Raw genomic sequence first — 23744 nt, 5'->3', positions numbered from 1 at the left:
AGCCAGCACCAGACAGCCCAGTGGAGTTATTTCTGGCACTCACATTTTGGTTGATAGTATTTTGGGTTGATGTATTTTGGGATATTTCATCAAGCCACCTCCTTGCCTCTTAAAGGTCTCATGTCCCCTTCGTGGATAAGGAATCTGGCCCTAAAGTCTCTCCGCTTTCCCCAGCATCATCCCGGGAGTAGGAAATCATAGTCAGATGTTCTAGGGAAACAGCTGTTGTATGGTGCTGATTCCACGCCCCAGCTTTATATCTTTTGATAGAAGTCTGGATTTTATGTGTGTCGGTGGGAGGGGCGGTAATAGAGGATGGAAATGCTGATGTTAGCACCTGCCTTAATATTCAAAAGTTTCGCTCAACGGTGCTTTCTTGGCAGAACATTGTACCTTACATCAGAAGGACATACTGTGTCTTCCATGATGTCTTCCTCTTCTGCTCTGTTCTGCTCTCCTTTTCTCTGAAAACCTTCAGGAGTGGGTCTGGCAGGACCTCAGGGAGGCCCAGAGGTTTGCAGAGCTGCCTAGTTGCAGAGGAGAGGGATTTAGAAGCCCCATCTCCAAACTCCCCAGCCTGTGGCCAAAATGCAGAGGCTTAGCAAGAGGTGGGGAGGCAGTGCTCCAAGGCACTCGGTCCTGTTCAAGGCTTCGCTTCAGCATCCCAGCCACCAAAGCCCCGAGGCCACATCCATCTGAGTCTGTCTGTCCTGGGGCTGGCTGGGCCGCTGGCTGAAACGGTCAGGCTCAGAAGAGCCTCCGGAGCCTTTTCCTTAAACGCACACGGAGGGGGGCGCCTGGGTGGCTCCGTCGTTGAGCGTCTGCCTTCGGCTCAGGTCATGATCCCAGGGTCCTGGGATCGAGCCCCGCATCGGGCTCCCTGCTCCGCGGGAAGCCTGCTTCTCCCTCTCCCACTCCCCCTGCTTGTGTTCCCTCTCTCGCTGTCTCTCTCTGTGTGTCAAATAAATAAATAAAATCTTAAAAAAAAAAAAAAAAGCACACGGAGGGCTGGTGGCCGAGTTGTCCAGTGGGGCTTCGGCACCTCCCGTTCCACTGCCAAGCCTGGGACCCAGCAGAAGTGACCCAGTGCAAGCTGCCCCTGTGCCCAAGGTCGTTTGCCTTCTGGGGAAACTGGGATGGAAGGAGCTGGAATCACAGGGTCGGTGCTGGGCGCTGCTCAATATAACGACCACAGGGCAGCTTCTCCACTCGCTAATGCTCCGCGGCTGGGCCATTTTTGGCACAGGGCAAGTGGAAGAGAGGGTGCGGAGCCTGCCAGAAACCCCAAACCCGTTCCTTCTGAGGAATCTGCCCATGGCTGAGGCACCACATGCACCCTATTCTGGGAGGGAAAACCACATTGGGTTTTCCCTGGGACCGCCCACCTGGGTAATTAACACCTGCTCAAATAGATCTCATGGTCCATGTGACCAGACATTCCGGGATAATGGGCCCTGCTGTGAGGCTGGGCACCCCTCACTGAAGCTTTCTCTTGTTTGCTGCCCACAGCAGCCGAGGAGCAGAACCCACTGACCAACGGGGAGCCTGGCCAGCACTCTTCGGCCCCTCAGAAGAGTCTTCCAGACCTCCCGCCACCCAAGATTGTAAGTGTTCATCCGAGACCCCTGATTTCCTGACTGGGGCCCCTGTGAACTTCCAGTTGTTTTCACAGGAGTCAGTCCCCCAAGTAGCTGGCGTTTTCTGAGCACCTACTGTGTGCAGGCCATGGGGCAAGGCACTGGGAGAGAGAGAACAGAAGGATGCCTACCTGCAGGTGACATCCTTTGCCCAGGGCCACAGTACTCAGGATACTAAGGCTAATGGGAGTGGGAGATGCAGGGAGTTAGCAGCCTTCATCAAATGCCGCCATGTGTTGGAGGCTACCAAGGTCTATCCAGCACCATGTGAGGGGGGGCCATGTCTAGCTGTGGGCACCAGCTCAGGCCACAGTGAACTTCTAGAAATGTAAATCATATCACCTTGCACTTCCTGCTTCAAACCGGCCAAAGGCTTTCCTTGAACTTAGGGGGAAAAATCCGTGTTCCTTAACCCAGCCCCACAGCCTATACGGTCTACACAGCCTGGCCCAGATGCATCTCCAGACTCAGTGCACCTGCTCTTCACTGGCCTCCTGTTCCTGGATTGGACCGCATGGTCGGTGTTGCCTCAGGGACTTGGTGCTTTCTGGACCCTGGCTCTCCCGTGGCTGCCACCTCCTCACCTCTCAGACTGACAGGCTTTCCTTGACCTGCCGCACGAGACATCACACCTCCGTCCCTACCCCAGTTACTGTCCGCCCCATGGCCAATGACCCCTCCATGGCACTTGCCACCATCAAAACAGTCTTTGTATTATTTGCCTCCCAGACTAGAAGTAAGCTTCCCAGGACAGGGAGAGTGTCTCTCGTTTACTGCTTTGTGGCCTGTGTCTGCACACAGTAGGCCATACACGTGTATTTGTTCATGGGTGGATGGGTGGATGGAATGAATTAAGGAACCCCACAGATCTGGGGTCAGAACTAGCTCTTTGACCTTGAGCAAGTCATTTAAGGTCTCTGGCCCTTTGTTTCCTGGTGTTTAAAAGACTGTGAATCTGTCTCCCGAGATGGTCTTATTGGACAGGCGAAGGCTATGCATGGCGTGCTCGGTCCGCATTCAGGGAGGTGGGCAGCCGTGTTTATATTTAATGGGTGAGGAAACCACGAATCGGCAGGTTTATAGCGTCTGAATGTTGCACACACAGAAAGCGCCAGAACCCGAATTTGAACCCAAGTTCTTTCCTGTCTAGGACCTGGTCGGGGAGGTTTCCTGAGAGGTATGAGGCGAGAAATGGGAAGGATCTCTATAGGTAGCAGGGTCCTGGGGTCAAGAAGTGCGGAGGGTTTCTATGGGCAGCAGAGTCCTGGGTTCAGCTCCAGCTCCTAGCATGCCATCCAGGGGCAGATCTGTGGTCTCAGGTCCCTGTCGAGGGCATCCCGACCCCAGCCTGGCCCCCTCCGTCCATGCCTCCCCGAAGGTGGCAGGGCTCCTCGGGCTGCTCTCACAGCTGGTAGGCAGTTCGGGAATGCTGGGACAGTTGGCACAGTATCCCACTGCATGAAGGCCTCCTGCTGGGGGACAGTTGGCAGAGACGCTTCATCTCAGGCTGGGTGAGCCTTGGTGGCCTGAGCCTGAAGCCCTGGTGTCCCCACTATGCTGAGGCCCGAGCAGCGAGCAGCTAGCCGCCCTGGTGCACACAAACGTGGTCCTCCCCACCATGTGTCTAGAGGTGTGACATTTGTCACTTTTTCATATTAAGAACCAGAGGCTCAGTTAAAAGAGCCGACCAAGGGCCCGCCTCTGGAACGGAGCAGGGCCAAGTTCTGAATGCAGGTTCTTGGTCTCCAGGCCCTTCTGCGGCCTGCCTGCCGGAAGCACTTCTTTGCAGCAGAGTGAAGGTATCTGTTCTGTTCTCCCAGTTGCAGGCTCCCCTCACTTTCAGCCCCAGGACTGGGGAGAGGGGTTGTGGCCCCTCCAGGCCAGACCCGTAGCTGCCACGCTAACCAGTGGGTGATGCTATGGTTTTTCTGGTGTGTCTCAGGTGCTGCTGGCTGGGTGTGGGGAGGGGAGGTGGCTGCTCTGAGCTGGAACTTTCCTCTCCGGAATTCAGCATCTGATTCTGATCAGGGCCTTCAGCTCTTGGGCAGCAGAAGCATCGCCACCTACCATAACGCACCTGGGGCAGCAGCTTCTGGGCCACCACCTGCTGCGGGAGGCTCCCACCAGGCCGGGGTCACAGGCACTGAGTCCTGGGTCGTGCTGACTCGCTCTGGAAATCTGCACTTTGCGGACACGGTCGGGGGGCTGGGACCAGGTCCTAGTGAGCATCAGGCCGCCCTTGTCCTGGCGGCTGCTGGGACTCTGGCGCTGGCATTTCCAGCTCCTTTGCGGGTCCCTGCGACATGGATGCGAAAGCCCCAAGGGCCCTGTGATCGGCAGCCTTCCCCTAGCACCAACTTCTTGTGTTGGCCATGACTGGGGGGCCGCTCGGGGCCCGGAGAGGCTTGTGTTGACCTCTGAGAGAACCCCAGTGCTGGAGTTGAGAGAACTGTCACCCCAAAATAGCACCGCCCCAGAGGGACCTTCAGACGTGAGGCAGGTGTTCCTGCGGACGCACTCCAGGCCCCGGAGGGTTCCAACGAGGCAAGCTGACACTGCCCTCGTCCTTCCTTGTGGGGTTTCTCTGCCGAGAAGGACAAGGGCTGCTGACCTGACTGCAGCCCTTTCTGGGTCCCTCCCAGTCCTGTTTGGGGTGCCCACCCCCACCCTAGGGGACTCCCACTGGCGGCGTGAGGAAGGCGCAGAGAGAGAGTTCTCCCCCTCCGGCATGCACACGCCTGCCCTCCCGCAGGCCTCCTCTGGCCAAGTCCGGGGGCCACAGCCATAACTCTTTAGTCCAAGCCCCCTGAGGGGCAGCGTCAGGGTGGACTGGGAAACAGCTCAGTCTCCTGGCTCTGCAGAGGAGAATCAAAGCAGGAGGGAGGGAGGGAGCGAGCGGGGCCGTGTGAGCTTGGAGCGACCTTGTAACCTCTCTTCCCGAGACAGAGAAAACCGAGCCCCTTCCCACCCTGACCCCAGAGCCTCAGGGTGCCCTGAAGCTTGTCCACACCTGCGGCCTGGCTCTGGGGTTGCTGAGGGCTGAGACAGAAGCTGGATATCTGCCTGGGGTCCTCCGAGCCCGTGGCCGGGCCGGGAGGGTGGCCTCCGTCGCAGGCTTAGGATGCCCTGATTCTCTCTCTGGCGGCTTGGGTCCCCTTCTGTCCCCTACCGAGGCAGTGGGGTAGCAGACAATGCGAGAGGCGACCAGGGCTCTGGAGCAACCTCGTGGGCGTGAGCAGTGACTCAGGCAGCTGTGTGCACAGCCAGATGCTGTGGTCCCTGTAGGGAAAGCAGATGTTCGCTGGCATTGTTTCTGCTCCTGGCTCGTGTAGCCATCTCCACCCCAGCTCCCCTTTGAGGCCCGAACATGCGTTGGCGCTGGGCTTAAGTGAGCTGCTCTATGGGGAAAGCGGCTTACTCCACACAAGGACCTTGCCATGGTCAGTCTGGGGAGCTAGGGCTGGCCGGATCTGCTCTCCCTGTCCCGAGAATGTTCCACAGTGCACATTGGGGCAGATTGCTCATAACTGCAGAGATGCCTCAGGTCATCTGGGCTACCGCTCTCGTTCAGCTCTCATGTCTACTCTAAATCAGAATTTGCAAACTATAGCCCCCTGGCCAAATCCACAGCCACTGCTTTTGTAAATAAAGTTTTATTGGAACAGAGCCATACTTCTCAGTTGTGTATTGTCTATGGATGCTTTTGCTCTGCAGTCCCGGAGTTGAATAGCTGAGATCAGAGACTCTAAATGGCCTGCAAATCCCTTAAGTATGTGTTATTGGCCCTTTGCAGATAAAGTTTGCAGACCTCTGGCAAATCCTGCTGAGCAGGGTGGCTTTCTTCCCTGTCCCTTCTTGTAGATTTTGAGAACCTTCTTTCCAGTTGTGAAGTCACATCTCTTCCGCCTCTTCACTTAGTGTCTCCAACCTGGATCATCACAATGACGATGACAATTAAAATAATGCTCCTTTATTCTTAACCCTGAGCAATTAGCAGTTCTCGCTCCGTGGACTTCTGAGAACAGACCATTATACCTGTGTAATTATGTGACTCTCTTCTGGATTTGGGGGGAATCGTTTTATCCTTTAACTTGACTCAAGCGCTTAGGTTTTGTCCCGGCAGCCTTGAGAGCGGAGACTGTCTTCTTTAATGAGGCTGAGCTTGGGCTTCAGCTTGGGCAACACCAAACGTCTCCTCCGTCTCCTCAGGATACAGCTGTTCTTCCTCTACCAAACATGTATGCAGGCGACCTTTTTCCCTTCACTAATACTTTTATATTTTTTAGGTTAGTAAAAATTCCTATGTATTGAATAATAGTGCTGGGCAGAGTTTAATCCTTACAGTGACCCCATGTGGCAGGTATTTCTACTCTCCCCATTTTGCAGTGGAGGAACTGAGGCTCAGAGAGGTCAAGTAAGTTGCCCAGGGTCACACAGCTTGGATGTGCCAGTGTCAGGATTCAGACCCTAGCCCTGGAGATCGGATTCTGACCACTGCCCTACACCGCCTCTTCATTTATAGGTGTTTTTTTTTTTACAGTGTCAAGCTTAGGAGACTCTCAGAAAACACTCCCTAGTGCTCTACCCCCAGATAGGACAGTAGGACCCCAGCCCAGGCTGACTGCTCACCCACCATCTCCTGGGCCAAGACCAGGGGAGCTCTCTCTGTCGTAGATCCCTCAAATAAACTCATTTGCAGGGGCTGGGGTTTCTAGATCTTCCTTTCTCCTGCCAGCAGGGCAAGGAATCCTCCAAGGCCCAGAGGTCCATCTGAGCCCAGGGTCTCTCCGTTGGCTGCCTTCCTTCCATCTCCTTCCCCCACCCCCCACTTTCTACTGCTTTCCTTTGAAGGCCCCCAAATGTCCCACACAAGGACTTTCCAAAACCAGAAGTCAGAATGTATTTCAGATTTTGCCGTTTCTGTTTTCTCGTTATTAATATTCCCTTAGCCCTCCTTAGGGGTTGCATGACTCAGGGAGACGCCAGAGACTCGTGTGGATGGATCCTTGCACATTTATGACCTGTACATAGTAATACTCATGCACCAGTCAACTTCTTCTGTTCTCCCCTGCTATTACTCCTAAGATTAGTTTCATAGTCTAATGGAGGAATAGCGGATTTCATGCTCCATGCTTCCACATACCTGCATATATTCTTTTTTCTAAATCTCAAATTGTGCACATTAGCTCAGGGTCATCTTTGCGACTCAGCTCAAAGATTGTGTCCTCTAGCTGGTGAATGTTCCTCACACCCTGCAGGTTCCCACAGAACTTTGACCTTATCTAGCAGAACACAACTCAAGATGCACTTGATGGGGAGCCTTGAAGATTCACTACCTAGTTGAATCTTCCCCAGGGCTGACTCCTGGACATCTGGATGTGCCCCTCACAGCTGGGGTGCGGGAGCATCCAGTATTTGCTGACCGAACGAATGAACTTACTATGCTAAAAATTTAGGATTTAGAACCCTGGTCATCTCCCTCCATGTGCATTTCACTACCCCTTGTCATTTTAGAAAGTACACGCTATTTAGAAGCCATTACAGCCTGACCATCTGGACCTTTCGGTGCATTCCACGTCATGTACACAATGCTATTTTGTGTGTGTGTGGGGGGGTTTGAACCTCATCTTGCAGATGAGAACGCTGAGACTTGGCGAGGTTAAGCAGCACAACCACGGCCCTCCACTGGAAGCAAACCAATGGACGTGGCGGCCAGTGGGAGCTGTGGCATTCCATGGTCTCCCTCCCGGCCGGCTTGAAGTCCAGCTTGGCATTTTTTTCTTTTTTCTTCTAGGCTCCCCTCCTTCCACCCAAAGGGTTAATTCCAAGTTGTTCCCAGTGAATCCAACTGAAAATGTTTATTTGTTCATACCACAGATTCCAGAACGGAAACAGCTCTCCATCCCAAAGATCGAGTCTCCAGAGGGTTACTATGAAGAGGCTGAGCCATACGACACATCCCTCAATGGTACATCCGGGGCCAGGGCTGGGGCTCAGATGGGGACCACTACTGCCTGCACAGAAGCCGGTGCTGGACGCAGAGGGTGGCCTGGGCTGCCGTTTGCAGAGAGCGTGGCCTGAATCGAGAACTGGCCGCGGAGCCCTGGGCCTCTGCTCTGGTGGGGAGCTGAGCCGTACCGCAGACCCAGGTTGCCTGTAAGGAGGGGCTTGGGATGGTCCACGGTGAGCTGCTTTACTGTGTCTGAGGCTTTCGGTCTTCCCACCCGGATGGATGGTGCTGGATTCAGCACAGAAATGTGTTGGAGGAGAGGTGTGTTGGCCCAGGGGCACTTGGAAGCAAGGGGAATGTGGTCAGGCTGAGCCAGAGCCCTTTCCAGGGTGGGTTTCATTGGACTCATAGTTAACTGTGCTCACGCTGTATGCCAAGCATGCTTCTAGGAGTCAGGAACTCAGCAGAGCTCGAGAGAGTCCAGAGTCGCAGCCCTTAGACTCTGTGAGGAAAGACAGAAAACAAATAAACCTAGGTCATGTCAGGGGATGAGACAGTGTTGGAATGAAAACAGAGGGGCTGGGTTGGGGTGGGAGAGGGTGTTATTTTAGGTAGGGAGGGGCTCTCTGCTAGCATGACCTTGAGCTGATTCCTGAATGAAGTGAGCAGTGGGGGAGGGCAGAGACCTGCAGGAAGAACGTTCTAGACTGCACAGCACACGCAGAGCTCCTGAAGCAGGAGGGTGCTCGGCATGCTTTGGGAGCAGTGAGGAGGCCAGTGGGGCTGGAGCTAGGAGAGAGGCAAGAGGTGGGGACAAAGGAGTCAGCCACAGGCCACAAGAAGGACTTTGGCTTCTCTCTGACAAGACTGTAAGCCATTGGGGGGTTACTTAGTGACTGACCCAACTTTGGCATTCGGTGCTACAGGGGCAGGGCTCACGCTGGACCCCTCTGTCCTCGGCCAGTGGTGCTCAGCCTGGGCTAGTCAGATCAGAAAGGCTCTTGGGTAGGGATTCGATAGCGCAGAAAGGCCCCACAAATTCTGGAAGAAAGAGAGTGTTGTGGCCTTTGCACCCAGGCAGCTGGACTCTGATCCTCTCACTCTGCCCTCCTCACCTCCATCAGCTTCCTTCCTTGCTAAGTGAAAGGTCTTTGGAAGCATAAAGCAGCTTGCAGATGTAAGAGGCAGGGGGCCTCGGTGGTAGGAATGAACTTGGCTGAAGAGGGTGTTGCCTGCTCTGTAAAGAGCAGGACCAGAGATCACAGAGGACCAGTCCCAGGAGCCACGTCGGATCCTTCTCTTTCTTCACACTTCACCTACTGCCTCCGGTCGCAGGAACTGTGGGGGAGGTGAGGGCCTGTTTGGGTTGAGGTTATTTTTTTCTGAGAGGCTGGCTCTGTGGGCTTGAACCCGCTGAGCGTGTGGGATGTTGCCGAGTCACCAGCAGGGCCGTGATTGCAGACCAAAGCCGAGGGTGCGGCGCTGCTGTCTGGATGCGTCTGGAAGCGTCTGGAAGGTGGAGGCTGTGAGTCACCACGGCGGGTACCTCCGTGCGTCTTAGACCCTGCTCTCCCGGGTGTGGCCCATGCCAGCCTGGGCCTGCATCCCAGACGCTCCCGGGGGCCTGTTTTTGGGGCAGGCGCTTCATCTTGTCGTGAACAAGGGGCCTCGAGCTTCTCAGTGTTTGTCTCGGCCGTGAATTCATGTTGGTTTTAGCCAGGCCTGGGGCGCCACTGTGAGGACAGACTGCAGCCGGCAAGGTGGGTAGGAAGCCGTCAGCTGCCTTTCGTCTCCTGCCAGGACGAGGACTGAGGACGACCCGAGACTTGGTCCCACGTGCCACCGAGGGAGGGCTTCACCCGCGTTATCAGCTGGCTGCCCCTAGTTCCTGCTTGACGCCCCCAGGGCTGTTTGAGCAGGGAGACGGACAGGTCATGGCAGGCGGAATGGCCGTCAGCCACCAGCGATTTGTAGACTTCCCACAGGAGACCAGTCGCCTGGGTGCTTGTCCTGCTTTCTCAGCGCTGTCCCCGCACTGCTCTCAAGGGTCAGGCCCCTCTCTCCGAGTGAGTTTAATCAGCGCCCTGGTGGCCTGTGCAGATGGGAGGGCTGGTCCTGCTTGCACGAGAGGTCAGCTACTCGGCCATGAGGTCTCGTGCTGGGGTCATGGCAGATCCTGGAACAAATAACCCCCCTTGCAGTGTATAGCGACACAACACGAATCTCTGTCTCACGAACAGCGTGGGTATTACTGGTCCAGTAGGGAGTTGAGGCGCCTTCCAGTGTGGGCTCGGCCACCCTGTAAGGCCACAGAATCCTCTGCAGAGAGTGAGCACAGAACCCCTGTGTGCTTCTTAAAAGTACCAGCCTGAAGTGACTTTTACCCACATTGTGTTGGCGACGAGTAGTTACATGGTCGTCTCTGGAGGGGAAGGGGCTGGGAAAAGATGTCCTTGATGGGGCTGGGGCCTGTCCTGAGAAGCCCATGCTTCCAGTGGACAGGCAGCCATGTGGCCACATCTGGGTTGCTCTGTGTCTCTCTCTGCACTTGGGTCTGTCCCTCTCTTCATCTTGTCTCTCTCCATCTCGCCTTTCTCTGTGCTTCTGGATCTCACACAGGTCATTCTGGCGGATTTTCCCCCACTGGAGTCCCCAGATGGGTGCAGGTGCCTGAAGGAGTCATTTACGCCACGATCACCTTGGGTACTGCTTGTCCCCAGAGCTGGAATGCCAGTGATTCTGTGCCTGCTGCCGGGCTCTCAGAGCTCGGATGCATGCCCCGAGGGCGGCCTCTGACCTCTTCCCCGCCTTGTGCATGGGTCCTGCATGTGCACGCCGTGTATCACCCTTCCAGAAGGAGAGACTCACTCTGCCTTCCACAGACCCCTCCAGCGGCATCCGAATGCACGGGCAAAGGACCAGGGCGCTGCACGGTGGTTCTGCCCTGTGTTCCCAAAGACCTCCAGCAGCACACGGTGGGGGGGCGGTCCGCCCAGGGACGCAGAAAGGGGATGGAATTACCTGAGCCTCCTGCCTTTCACTCCACTTCATCCTGTCACCCCTGGAAGCCACGTGTCTGTCCTACATTCATGGCCCTGCTATGATCGCTCTTAGAGATAAATGATAAAATGACAATACATTCGCCCAAGCTTCCCCTAAGCTACTCCAGGTAGTCTGAGGTACTGTGATTTGCTGGTTCTTCTCGGCTTCCCCATAGCCCCCTGGAGGTGGATGGGCAGGTGTTAGAATTCTCCACGGACCAACCCCAGAAGCACAGACAGTGGGGGGATTTGGCCAGCTTCTTCCTGCTAAACTCTGTGACCTCCCTCTATTAATTTTTGTTGCAGAAGGAGGCATCCCAATGCCACCGCATCGTTCTTCTTATTTCCCTTATTGTATAGACTATACCATACTGACAGGGAGGACTTTCGTGTTTTAATAAAATCCCCGTGCTCCTGTCACCGGATCAGATCAGCTCTCTTGAGTTGGTCCTGTTGCCTCTCGGCACCAATCCTTCCGCACGTGGAATTTTAACTGTGCCTCGTCACTTACCATCGTATTTTTTGAGCTACAGACTAGTGTTCAGAGGTCCCAGGGATGGTGGTTGCGCGGCCTGCTCCGAAGCGGGTGCATCACACTTTTCGCGCTCTCCTGCCGCTGACTGTAAATGGCTCTGGAATGAATATCTTGACGCGTGTAACCTCCCCCTCCCTTCCCTGGTTTCCTAGGATCGACTCCCAGGACTGGGGTAATTGGGTCAAAGGGTTTGGGTGTTTCTAAGGCTCTGGCAGCAACAGGCTGCCAGAGTGTTTTCTGAGAGGCGTGTGTGCATTTCCGTTGCTACCAGCAACGGGAGAGTTCGGGTCTCCCATTGGCTACGCCCCTCCTCCCCATCTTTGCTTATTTTGTGGGTGTGAGATTAGGAGCTTGCACAACTTTTCTGTTAAGCTGAGAAGGGGAGCAGTACCACTGTTAGAGAAAGCTGTTAGAGAAAGCTGGTTGTTAGACACAGTAAAACACATTTTCATTGGCCCTGTAGCTGGATAACCGTGGCAGTGGCCTTGTTCTGCTGTTGTGTATTCTAAGTCAAATGTGGTCTGTCTTCCTAGTGCACCGAGTAGAAGGGGCTTCCGCAGAAGGGACGGCTAGGGGCCCATGGGCTGACTTTTTTCTGAAGGGGATCGGAGGGGATGTTAGAGGAGATACATTCACCCTGGCTCCAGAGGACGACAGAACGAGTCTGTAGAAGTTACAGGGAAGTAGATGGTGGCCTGACTTCCCAGCCATAGAAGGAAGTAGCCAGTGGCCAGGAGGTAGTGAGCTCCCCATCCAGAGGGAATTCAAGCGGAGGCTGAAGCAGCAGCAAGGTTCCCACAGACAGGATTCCTGTGTTGAGCCAGGGGGGTTGGACCAGAGGTCCTGAGGTTCTCTTTTCTCCATGTTCTGCTTTTTGGGGTTTTACTGATTCACTTTTTTCTTCACCTAGTTTTGCTTGGGCTTGAATAGCAGAATGGGGCCTGGAGAACAGAGCGACTCTCACAGGGTACGGTGGCGGGGGGCGGCAGGGAACAGAAACTGAGGCACGGGGAGTGTGCACAGAACTGAACATGGTTTGTGCTTGGTGAGCTTTGGGATCCTCTTGAACAGAACAAATGCATGGGGTTGGCTGGTCGCCGGAGGTGGAGGAAGCATCGGAGGCGGAAACCAGCACAAGGGGCTGTCGGTGTTGGGAGGTGTGCAGGGGGAGGGAGGGCGAGTGGAGTCTGGGGAGGCTGGAGTGGGTTGGGAAAAGGGCTGTGACCAAGGCGGATAGCCGCCTTCCCCTCAGAGCCATTTCCTGCTGTGGTTTATCCCACCCTAAGAAACTGCAGCCCCTCCTTTGGGGACAAAACCAGGGACAGAGGCGGCCCCACCGTCGGGGGCCTGCCACGTGCCCAGCTCGGGCTCGCACGGCGGCCCTTCCGCTGGCCCCTTAGAATGCCCGGGTGCCAGGCTCCCACCACTGCTAAATCCCTCAGGTGAGGACACGGAGGCCCCCAGGCGGGACGGTCACCTGTGGGCAGTGTCTTGTCAGAGGTTTCTCTGGAGCCTGGGATGACAGATTTGAGCAGGAAAAGGGAGAGACTCCTGGTTTGGGTGATTTGTGTCTGTGGCCAGGAAGGGCATCCAAGAAGCTTCACTGAGGGGGCTTGGGGGCCGGGCCTGCCCAGGTCTGTGGCTGGTGGCTGTCAGGGTGGTTCAAGGGCACAGAGAGCCGAGGGGGGGTGGATTGTGGCCTGGAGGCCCCTGGCTGCCCTTCCTCCTGGACCAAGGTTCCCCCACCCAGCGGGGCGCTGACCGCGTGGGTCTTCCTTGCAGAGGACGGAGAGGCTGTGAGCAGCTCCTACGAGTCCTACGATGAAGAGGAAAACAGCAAGGGCAAGTCGGCGCCGTACCAGTGGCCCTCGCCTGAGGCCAGCATCGAGCTGATGCGTGACGCCCGCATCTGTGCCTTCCTGTGGCGTAAGAAGTGGCTGGGGCAGTGGGCCAAGCAGCTCTGCGTCATCAAGGACACCAGGCTCCTGGTCAGTTGGGCTCCTGTGGTGTTCCCGTCTTCTCTTTCTTGGGGCCGGGGGGGAGTCGGGGAGATGGACCCTGATACCAGGCGGTTGGAGCCTTTTCTCTCTGGAGGCTTTCTCTCCTCCCTAACCTGAAATCGTGTGCAGGATGTCTTGTGCAGGGGTGAATGTGCTCCTTCACTAAGAAAGTCTAATGGTTTTCACAGGACTCTGCAAGGGGGCTGGGATCACTACCCCTGGCCCCCAGTCCGGCCGCATAGACGCGGTTTCCGGGGATCTTGCCCCCTGGTCGGAGGGCTCATTCTTCTTCACATGCCAACCTCTGGCCATTTGGGGCAGAGCTTGCTGCCCGGTCAGGACACCCCCGGCCCCGGTTCTGGCCGCTGCATTCACCTGTTGCAGTGTTGGAATCCGAGGCATTGTCTCAGAAGTCACGGTATTCTGGATCACTGATTAGAAGACAAAACCCATAAAGGAAACGGAAGATATTACTCTGACCACAGCCCTATTTCCTGTTATTCTAAATTACAATTCAGTTTTATGTTCTAACTTGAAGTTCCTTGGAATCATTATGAGCACGCTTTCTTCCCAGGTCACATTGCGCCCTGCTCTGCGCAGATATTCTTTCTGGGAATCCTGTTCCGCAGCCCTGTGAGGGCCCCCTTTAGACCCGTGACAAACAGGGGCCAAGTATTTTGTCTGGGAGGGGAAGCAGGTCCCCTTCTTTTTTTTGCTGCAATTCATCTTCCTAACTAAGCAGCTAATGAGCTTAGCCTTTGTTCCCTCCGCACCCCTTCCTGAGGGTGGTAAGCGAGAAACACGCACAGGGGGGTCTCGGGGGTCCTGCTGTGCCGCTGATCCGTCTCTGCAGACCCCGGCCAGGCCTGGTGGCCCTGGCAGAGCGGCACAGCGTTTCTCTTCCCTTCTAGTGCTACAAATCCTCCAAGGACCACAGCCCGCAGCTGGACGTGAACTTGCTGGGCAGCAGTGTCATCCACAAGGAGAAGCAAGTGCGGAAGAAGGAGCACAAGCTGAAGATCACGCCAATGAATGCTGATGTGATAGTGCTAGGCCTGCAGAGCAGGGACCAAGCGGAGCAGTGGCTCAGGGTGAGGGCGGCGCCGGGCTGCCAGGGACACATGCCTGCTCCCCTGCAGGGTTCCCAGGGGCGCCTCAGTTCCGGCACCCTGGCTTTTTCTAGAAGGGATGACTGTTGTCAAGGGTAAAGGATCTCTAGTCCTTCAACTTCTCCGGGCTCCTGTGTTCTAAGTGGTAGCAGTCAGTCCTCACGAGAGGATCACAGCACCCGGCGCTATGCCTGGACTTGGGCTCTAGCTGAGACTCATTTGCCCTTTGGTTGCTGGAGAGGCATCGCCAGCCTCCTTATTAAAGACGCTAGACGGCAGGGTCGCTGGGAAAGCACTTACCAAGGGCCGTGCGCTTGGAGCAAGCAAGCCACCTGACCACACCGGGCGGAGCTGCACAATGTTAGTATCACCATTTTGTAGGGCTGCTGATTAGAGCTCAGACGGAGGAGGTGACTGGTCAAGGTCACCTGGCGAGGGAGTGGCAGCATCCCACGACTGTCTGGCCGCAGCCCTGTTGTCCTACCATCACGCACGCAGGTGGTCAGGTCTGCCCGCAGGAACGTGGCCCAGCCCCAGGGATGAGGAAGCCTGGTGTGCCCCGAGTTAAAGAAAAGCTTGACCAGAAGGTATAAGGTTTGCACCAAGAAGGGGCCCCTGGTTGCCGAGGGAGTTCCAAAGCCAGCAGGGCCCCTGGGGAGGCCGGACAGAGCCAGAGAGGTCCCGTCCCGTCCGTCCTTGGTTCCTGCTGCCCCCTCCTCCGTCACAGCCCTGGATCTGCCCTCTCTCCCCATCCGCCTGTGCGCGCGTACCTGCGTGCACCCACCTGCACACGTACCTGCGTGCACCCACCTGCACACACACTTGCAGACAGACAAACACCTGCAGGCATCTGTACGCACACACGTGCAAATACTTGCATGTACACACAGACATTTGCAGGTGCGCGCTCGTGCAGACACACACACACACACACACACACGATGCTCCTGCTCCCAGTTCCCTGTTCCCAGCCTGTTCCTCTGACTGCTCAGGCCCACCTGTCCTTCCTCTGACCCCCAGTCTCCCTCCCCGACTCAACATGCCCTCATCCTGAGACCCCTGCTGCTGGTTTCGAGGACAAGAATGCTCTCAGGAGGCCCAGCCTCCGCCGGCCCGCACAGAGTCCTCTTCCTCCCTGCTCAGAGGAGCACAGAGGAGGGCCTGGCTGTCAGGGTCTGACTCCGAGAGGCTGCACACTCTTGCGGTTCGGTAGGACTGGTGAGCCTGTGTGCTGGGCTCTCACCATCTACACGTATCTGTTTCGTTAAACCTACCTCCCTTCCCTGGCCTCCGTGCCCCAGCTCTACAGGGTGGGACAGGTGGATGGCCATGGGTGGGAAATGCTCAGTATGGGACAAGGACCCCAGAAAAGGAAAGCACGGGCGGGACTCTCCCGGAGAAGACCTCAAGCCTGGATTCCAGGCTTTGCGTGCTTCCCCCGCCTAGGGTGTCCGCGTATCTAGGCCCCAGCTCATGAGGATGGTACCTTTACACATGAGTCCTCACAGCCCCCCCGGCGCACAGGTGTGCCCCATCCTACAGGTGTGGTGACGGGGTCACGCAGCTAGTGGACAGACTTCCCACAGCGCCGTGTTGCGTGTTTGGTCCACCATGTGGACCGAGGTCCTGACCTGGAGTCCATCTAAGAAGTTAGATCTGCTGTATGTTTCCCCATCCCCATAGCCAGTCTTCCTTTGCTTCTTTGGCTTTTCTACGTTTGACCTTGTTCCCATAAACTGCTCTAAGCAGAGACTGAAAAAGGAGGGTCTTTGAAAGTACTCTTGCTGAGTCCAAAGGGCTCTGGATGGGCTGTGTGTGTGTGTGTGTGTGTGTGTGTGTGTGTGTGTCTGTCTGTCTGTCTGTCTGTCCGGGGTTGTTACCCTCTGCCTAGTGTGGCCAGAGCTTCCTCTGACCTGGGTGCCAGTGAAAGGCTCCTTCTGGAGGAGGGTGGGGTGGACCGCGACAGGCAAGTCTGGAGAGCCAGTCTTGGCCCCGGGCAGTTGGCAGGCCTGTTTCCCGAGCAGTGGGAGGCTCTCCACAGCAAGCTCCATGGCCCCCGAAAAGCTGGGGGCGGTGGGGGGGACCTTAGCTGATGCAGTTCTTCATCATACCCACAGCTGAACGGCCATCCCTGCCCCAGATGAGGGCAAGGAGGGGCCTCGCAGAGCTGAGGGCTGCAGCTTTGGCCGTCTTTCGGCTTTGCTGTAAAGCAGCCCCCACCCCCCCGCCCTGCTCACCACCAGAACACGTGGGGGTCTGCAGGAGAGGGGGCCAAAGGGACAAGCCTCCCCCCGCTGCAGCCTACCCAGTCCCAGGCCAGGTGCTGGTGGTGGGAGGGAGAGTTGCTGTTCCTTGGAAAGCGTGCATCCCCCTCTCTCTCACCGCCATCCACTTCCCCTGACCGCGAGGGGCTCCGCTGCGGTCTGGCCGCGAGTCCAGGCCTGAAGGGCCTGCGCATATGGCTTCTCTCTCCCTTCAGGTCATCCAGGAGGTGAGTGGCCTGCCTTCAGAAGGAGCGTCCGAGGGAAATCAGTACAGCCCAGATGCCCAGCGCCTGAACTGTCAGAAAGTAAGCCTTTGTCCTGCCTGGAAGAGAGTGCAATTCTCTTATCTTCTCTGTAGAAGTTAGAAGTATGAGACTGAGATCTTTGCTTTTGCACTTCAGCCCAGTGAGTAAGAAACGTACAGTGCATGGATAAGGGCCAGTAGCTTCAGGTTGGCAGAAAAACTGATGACGTTGATATTCTCTTGCTTGGGTGCAGGACGCTTTATTGGAACCAAGGTCAGCGTGCCCTCCATTCTTAAGCAGGGAAATTCATGCTATGAGGCTCTTCTTTCGCATTTACTCCTGGTAAAGCTTCAGGGCTGGGAGACTGTCCCCATGTTGATTCCAACCAAAGGGTTCTGTTGCTCATTTCCATGGAGCCCTGGGGCCAGGTGCTGGCAGAGGGGAGGGCTGACCCCTCTGGCTTCGCATGCCAGGTCCCAAGTATCTGTAAACAGGCGCCCTGTAGCCTGGGAGTGCACAGAGCAGAGTGTCACTGTGCCTCACCCTGGGCTCCCAGGCCCCGGCAGGGAAGAAGGCAGAGGGTACGTAGATGTCTCAGGTGGGGAGGAGGTGCTCCCTTCTTCGGGAAGTCACAGGTCATCCCTCATGGAGTTCCCTGGCGAGGTATAGCAGTCCTCGAGCCCCCGCCTAAGCCCCGTCCCGTGGGTTGGGAGTCCCTCAGCGTGTTTCTCAGAGGTCTGGACAAAGTTGTTCTTTGAGAGAAGCTTGGTTGGAATGTTCTGAGTGCTTCACATTCTAACAACAGCCACCATACCCTTCTAGAAACTCACAAGTCCCCTAACAGCCCTGGGGATGTAGACAGGGATATTATCCGTATTTAAACACATGCACAGCAGGGCCCAGAGAGGGTTATAAGTGGGGCACCTGGTCTGGATGGAGGGTGCTCCAGCCAGGGCTCAAATCATGGTCTGACCCTGTGTAGACAAGCTGGCCTTCCTCTGAAGCCTGATGTGTTCATGATGCTGTCAGTTCTTAAAAGCCTTCCTCATGCTCAGGTGGTTCCCAGCCTCATGGTCAGCTTCAGCTGGGATGTCAATCTAAGGCCCAAAGAAGAGGGTCATCTCTGGGATGGGGCAGGGAAAGGGAAGGTGAAGGCAGGTCCCCCAGAGAGCCCGAGGGAAGCCTGGCCGATGTGCCATCAGTGACCCGGACTCTGCGGTGACCCCTAGCCTACATCCGAAAGCTGTCTCTTAGTTTCCTTTATTGTGATCCCTGAGGTAACCATTCCCAGACAAGATCACCCACTTGTCTCCCTCTTTTCCGCAGCTAGATACAACGGAGAAGTACCTGTCAGCCTCGGAATATGGAAGCTCCGTAGATGGCCACCCTGAGGTCCCAGAGGCCAAAGAGGGTACGAGCGCTTGTGGCCCTCAGCCTCGGCTTGGGAGGGGGATGGTGTCCCAGGCTATGAGACAGACGTGGCTGTCTCGCTCAACCCTAATGGGTTGTTAACAGCTGCTTGCAACATGCCTCCAACTTATAAACTGCTTGGAAATAATACAGCTGATAAACCCGAGAGAAGGGGAGAGATGAGCAAATCGCGGTCAAGTTTTATGAATCGCCAGGGGTGGAATAGTCTCGCATCTCTTCTTGTTTGCTGACCCTAGACCCCTTCTCTTTGAGCCAGCACACTCTGTGAAGATTCTCAAGTGCTGACATCGTCTATAAGAGGAGTTGGTGTGGGGCGCTTGGTGGCTCAGTCAGTTGAGCATCCAACTCGATTTTGGCTCAGGTCATGATCTCAGGGTCGTGGGATCGAGCCTCACATTGGGCTCCAGACTCAGTGGGAAATCTGCTTGAGATTCTCCCTCTCCCTCTGCCCTTCCTGTCTCTGCTGTCTCTCTCTCTCTCTCTCAAATAAATGTATCTTTTTTATTTATTTTTTATTTTATTTTATTTTTTTAAAGATTTTATTTGAGACAGAGAGCATGAGAGACAGAGAGCGTGAGAGGGAGGAGGGTCAGAGGGAGAAGCGGGCTCCCTGCCGAGCAGGGAGCCCGACGCGGGACTCGATCCCGGGACTCCAGGATCATGACCTGAGCCGAAGGCAGTGGCTTAACCAACTGAGCCACCCAGGCGCCCTGTATCTTTTTTAAAAAATAGAAATTATCTTTTTAAAAAATGGAGTTGGTGTCCCTCTCTTGAGTGTGTGTTTCTAGGGATACCTGACCCTGGACTGTGGCTCCTGGTCTGGGGGGCAGACGTGTTTGCACGCGCGTGCACGCATGTGTGCACGTGTGTGTGTGCACACGGAGGGGCAGAGGCGGCGGGAACGGGTGTGCTGTCCCCGCTTTTCCTCGCGGCGTGTCAGCGGGCCGTGTGCAATGCTGACAGATTTTTCTCTCATCTCGACAGTCAAGAAGAAATCCTCCCCTGGCCTCAAACTGAGCAACCTAATGAACCTGGGCAGGAAGAAATCTACCTCGCTGGAGCCTCCGGACCGGTCCCTCGAGACATCCAGTAAGAACCGGGAGGGCGGCTGGGACAGCGCACGCGGAGGGCTCAGGGCTCGCTTTAAGCATCTCTAGGGCCGGCAGCCCTGCGGCTCCCGTTTCTGTCCCCCTTCCCTGCGGGTGGCTCACTACGCCTCACCGGCCCCGGTCTTGCTGCAGTGCTCGATCCTTGTGCAAGTGACTGGTCCCCGACTGCTGTCCTCCCCGTGGCCTTTGAACAGTTATGTGCCTTTGATCAGTCTTGAAGGAGCATGGCAAGCAGCGCGAGGGAAGGGGGACCAGGCAGAGGGAGAACACGGTCCTGAGAGCTCACAGCCCAAGCGCCGTGGTGGCTTCCGACCCCGAAGCCACATGCTGTCACCGCAGCAGCTGTATGGACTCGGGGCTGGCACCTTTCCTTCCTGGAGGCTTCCTGGATCTGAGCCCTGAAGGTCGGGCAGGGGCTGAGCGGGCTGAGGTAGCGTCCCCCCCCACACCCTGGGCAGGAGCTAGGACTCAGAGATGGGGACAGTGAGAACCATTAAGGGGACGACGGAAGCCCACGTTGCTGGTACAGAGGGTGTGTCTGGGTGCCGCTTGGCTCACAGAGGCCATCTCTACTCCCCTCCTTCTGTCTTGAGGAAACTGAGGCCTTTCCCAGAAAATACCCGGGGGGAGCCTCTGTCCGGGCCCCCAACCTGGGACTCATGGCTCAGAGCTCTTCCCGGGGCCCGAAGGCTGCTACTGTCCACCTTGAGGCCTTTTCCTCCTCCTCGTGGAACCCGTGTCCCAGCCTTGGGCCCCTTTCCCAAGTCCTAGTCCAGTTCTGGTTTTTGAGGCCGGCAGGGTGGGTGGGTGGAATGGGAGGTCAGCAGATGGGGCCTGCCCTCTGGAGCCCCTTGCTTCGCTGGCCAGGACACCGGGGTTGTGACCCAGCTCTGCCGGCCCCTGCCTGCAGCCTCGGGGGGCACACTGGCACAGAGAGCTGGCCTCAGTGAGTCGCTGCGAGATGTGGCTGGATTATTGCTGAAAGCCTCTCCAGCAGAGAAGCGTGCTCCTGTCCCCTGTGGCTGGGGAAGGGTGACAGAGAACATAGTTGCTCTCCTTCCCAGGACTTGGCACCTGCACTCCCTGCTTTCTTGACCCAGAGTTCTCTTCGGTCCAGAGAACTGTGATGGGCAAGTGGGGTTCTTGCCTGGATGAGCCAGAATTCCTAGTGCTTGAGCTTGAATTCTTCTGTGCTATTGTTCGTGTAGCTCTGGGAAACTCATGATCCCCGCTGTATGTTCAGCACTGGGTGGGTGGGAACGTGGCCGCGCACTGTGACCTGTCGCATGGCTTCGTACCCTGGGCACTGGAGGGGAAGGTGGCAAGTTCCTGCCCTGGAGAAGCTCAGTATCTGCTGGGGGAGCTGACATGGAAGCAGGTCTCACTGTTCTGGGATCCGGAGGTTCCGAAGGGAGGCCGAGCAGGGCGTGCAGGCCCCAGGGAGGGTCAAGTAAGTCTAGCCGCATTTGGGCGGATGAGAGAGAGCCGGCCAAGGGGAGGAGGGCTTTGCAGGCTGAGGCTGAGGCTGAGTGACCGGGTGATGGAAAGGCCGTGTGTCAGGGACGCTGAGGAAGCTAAGGCTCTAGAGGCCGGGGAGCTGACTGCACCTGCAGTGGGGCGACCCCGGCTGGGGACCTGGCTGCACGTGGCCTAAGTGACCAGGGCGGGGAGGGCTGCTTCCGGCGGGGCATGAGGCCAGGGAGCCCCATCCTGCACACATACCCAGCCAGCCTGCTCTGGCCAGCGACACGACTCCCTCCCCTCGGGCCAGACCTAGTCGGAAACGCAGCAGAGCTCTGCGGTCCACTTTCCAAGGGTCTGGCCACGCACACAGAGGCAGGGCAAAGAAGGTGCTGAGATCCCCAGCCTCCTTGAGGTGAGAGCGCTCCTCGGGCAAAGCGTGACAGGTCTGGGAATGGAGATTCTGGGGAAGATTCCAGGAGGTCCAGACGCGGTGACAGCCGTGGACGCCCTTGTCCCCTCCTGCAGGTTACCTGAATGTGCTGGTGAACAGCCAGTGGAAGTCACGCTGGTGCTCCGTCAGGGACAGTCACCTGCATTTCTACCAGGACCGGAACCGGAACAAGGTCGCCCAGCAGCCCCTCAGCCTGGTGGGCTGTGAGGTGGTCCCAGACCCGAGCCCTGACCACCTGTACTCCTTCCGCATCCTCCACCGCGGCGAGGAGCTGGCCAAGCTCGAGGTACTGCCGGCCTGTTGGGGGGAGGCCGGGCGCGGGGGTCCGGGCTGTTGGCTGCGCTTCACAGACCGTCATCCTACAATCGGAGAGGCAGTGTAGCCCTGAATTTTTTTTGAGGTTTTTTTTTTTTTTTTTTTTTTTTAACTCTCTTGCGTTTTACTTCTTTGCATTTAAAAAAAAAAATTTCCATTCCCTTTCTGACCTCAGAGCGGTTGGGTTGTAGGAAAGGGACAATGAGCTACTTCCTGCGCCGAGGGCAGGAGTATTTATAACTCCCTGAGCTGCTTGAAAAACCTTCTGGGGATTCACAGTGGGTTTGATTTGGTTTGTGTATCACCAGATGGGGCCCGGACATAGAGACCACGATTGTTAGTGCTTATCTGGGGGAAGAATGAGGTTTGTGATACAATGATGTTTCTCCCACTCCCTACCCTCTGTTTGATGTGATGTTACATTTACAAAAATAAGAGGTGACCTAATGCCTTGCACTGAGCAGGGGCAGGCCTGAGCCAGAGTTCCTGACATGCGCAGGGAAGCACCGTCCCTGGTTCACCCCGTTCACCTGGTCCTTTCCCCGCTGGGGGTCTTCCTCCAAATTGTGCTCCAATACTGCCCTCTGGTGGCTCAAAGCTCCGCATTCCAGTTGCTTCCCGGAGGGGAGCCCGGGGACAAGCTTGTGTTCATCCACCCAGCTGTCCTGGTGCCAGATACCTACTCAGTACAGTAATGTGGTGAACAAGACAGATACGCAGTCATGGAACTTGGATTCTAGTGTGAGACTGAGATGTTATTCAACGAATTACCCAGTGGATGACTTAGTTACAGCTGCTGGAAAGGCGTGGGGTGGGTGCTGTGAACTGTGGAAAAGCCCCACGGGCTGGGGGTGCTGTGCGATGAGGCTGGGAGGGTTGATCCTCAGAGCGAGGGGGCGCCCTGGAGGGTTTCAGGGGACGGCGGCTTGCTCAGCTTGGGATTGCGAGATGCTTCCTCCAGCTGCTGGGCAGGGGAACGGATGGGAGGGCCACAAGAAGGGCCACGCTGAGACCAGTAAGGAGGCGGTCACAGTTGCCCAGGGCAGAGAGGGTGGTGGCTGGAGCTAAGGGTGCCCACGTAAAGCTGATGGAAACGCCTGCTGGAAAAGGAACAGGAGACGGAGAGCAGCTCGGTGTCGAGCTCCGCTCACAGCTCTTTGTCAGATGCCTCTCTGATGAAGACCACAGAGTAATGATGAGGCAGGACAGCTGAGTGGTGTCAGGCCAGCGAGAAGCTCTCCTCGTGAAAGTAAACCTGGAGTCTTCATAGAATTCCCAATGTTTTCTCATTAAAAAGGCAAGAAAGAGTTGGCATTTTAATAGATACCCAGTGTATGTACTGGATTAGACTGCGTTGTCCCAGCTCCAGCTTCACCGGGATTTACTTCCTTATTTATCAGAGCCAGCTGACTCGGTGTCAGGTACTTAAGATACCCTTTATCCTAAGACTGGCTTTATTGAAACTGTAGACAAAAATAAATTTGAACTAGGGATCTGGTCTTGTATATATGGATTAGGGTGATAGACTGCCACGTGATAGTTTATAAAATAGAGGCGTCAACCTCAAACGCATGCTCTCCGGGCTCATTAGCCTTCTAGAAATACGTGTCCGTGAATTACATTTGGTACTTGGGACAGACGTTCACAGCATCAGCGAGGGGGCAGCAAGGTATCCCCAGGGGCAGGAGATGTTTGGAGGCACAGGGATGAGATAAGCTAGTGACAGTGAGGGCGCGTGGCCCCCGCCTCTCTCTGAGGCCTGGGCATCGGGGTGGGGGTGCTGCTGGCCTGGCCAGGAGGGCTGGGCACCAGACGGCACACTCCAGCTCTGCTCATGTCCCTCTCGGCCTCCTCCAGGCCAAGTCTTCTGAGGAAATGGGCCACTGGCTAGGCCTCCTGCTCTCTGAGTCAGGCTCCAAGACAGACCCGGAAGAATTCACCTACGACTACGTGGATGCCGACAGGGTCTCCTGCATCGTCAGTGCGGCCAGAACCTCTCTGCTGTGAGTGCTAAGGGGCTCTGCTGCATTGCACCCTCCGATTCCCAGCCACGCTTCAAGATGTGGGCCCAGGCTGGCCTCCCGTGGCCTGTTCCGTCATGCAGGCGGCAGCTGAGAACCCAGGGTCAGCCCAGTTCTACCTGGCAGCGGGAGGCCCCGGGCCCGGGAGCAGCGAGGAGCTGAGCCAGGCCTG

The 23744-nt window shown here is 56.4% G+C and overlaps 1 protein-coding gene across 8 annotated transcripts in view; it reads left to right on the top strand.

The window, feature by feature from the left end:
* AFAP1L2 (actin filament associated protein 1 like 2) overlaps window positions 1-23744 on the top strand; it is a 95173-nt gene that overhangs the window by 64371 nt on the left and 7058 nt on the right. For 7 of the 8 annotated variants that reach the window (XM_045878885.3, XM_064595297.1, XM_064595298.1 and 4 more), the window contains 9 exons: window positions 1510-1604; window positions 7515-7605; window positions 12946-13151; window positions 14075-14254; window positions 16752-16841; window positions 18108-18192; window positions 19197-19301; window positions 21311-21522; window positions 23409-23554. In XM_045878885.3, the coding sequence (XP_045734841.1) occupies window positions 1510-1604; window positions 7515-7605; window positions 12946-13151; window positions 14075-14254; window positions 16752-16841; window positions 18108-18192; window positions 19197-19301; window positions 21311-21522; window positions 23409-23554 (1210 nt within the window). Of the gene's footprint in view, window positions 1-1509; window positions 1605-7514; window positions 7606-10206; window positions 10291-12945; window positions 13152-14074; window positions 14255-16751; window positions 16842-18107; window positions 18193-19196; window positions 19302-21310; window positions 21523-23408; window positions 23555-23744 lie in introns of all 8 variants that reach the window. The other variant, XM_045878889.3, reaches the window with a different exon arrangement.

The sequence above is a fragment of the Mirounga angustirostris genome, unplaced genomic scaffold, assembly GCF_029215605.1.
Source record: "Mirounga angustirostris isolate CCGP_5_RB_7025 unplaced genomic scaffold, mMirAng1.0.hap1 SCAF_6, whole genome shotgun sequence".
Lineage (NCBI taxonomy): Eukaryota > Metazoa > Chordata > Mammalia > Carnivora > Phocidae > Mirounga > Mirounga angustirostris.
Note: the sequence above shows the minus strand (reverse complement) of the source record. Positions and strands in the feature narration are given on the sequence as shown.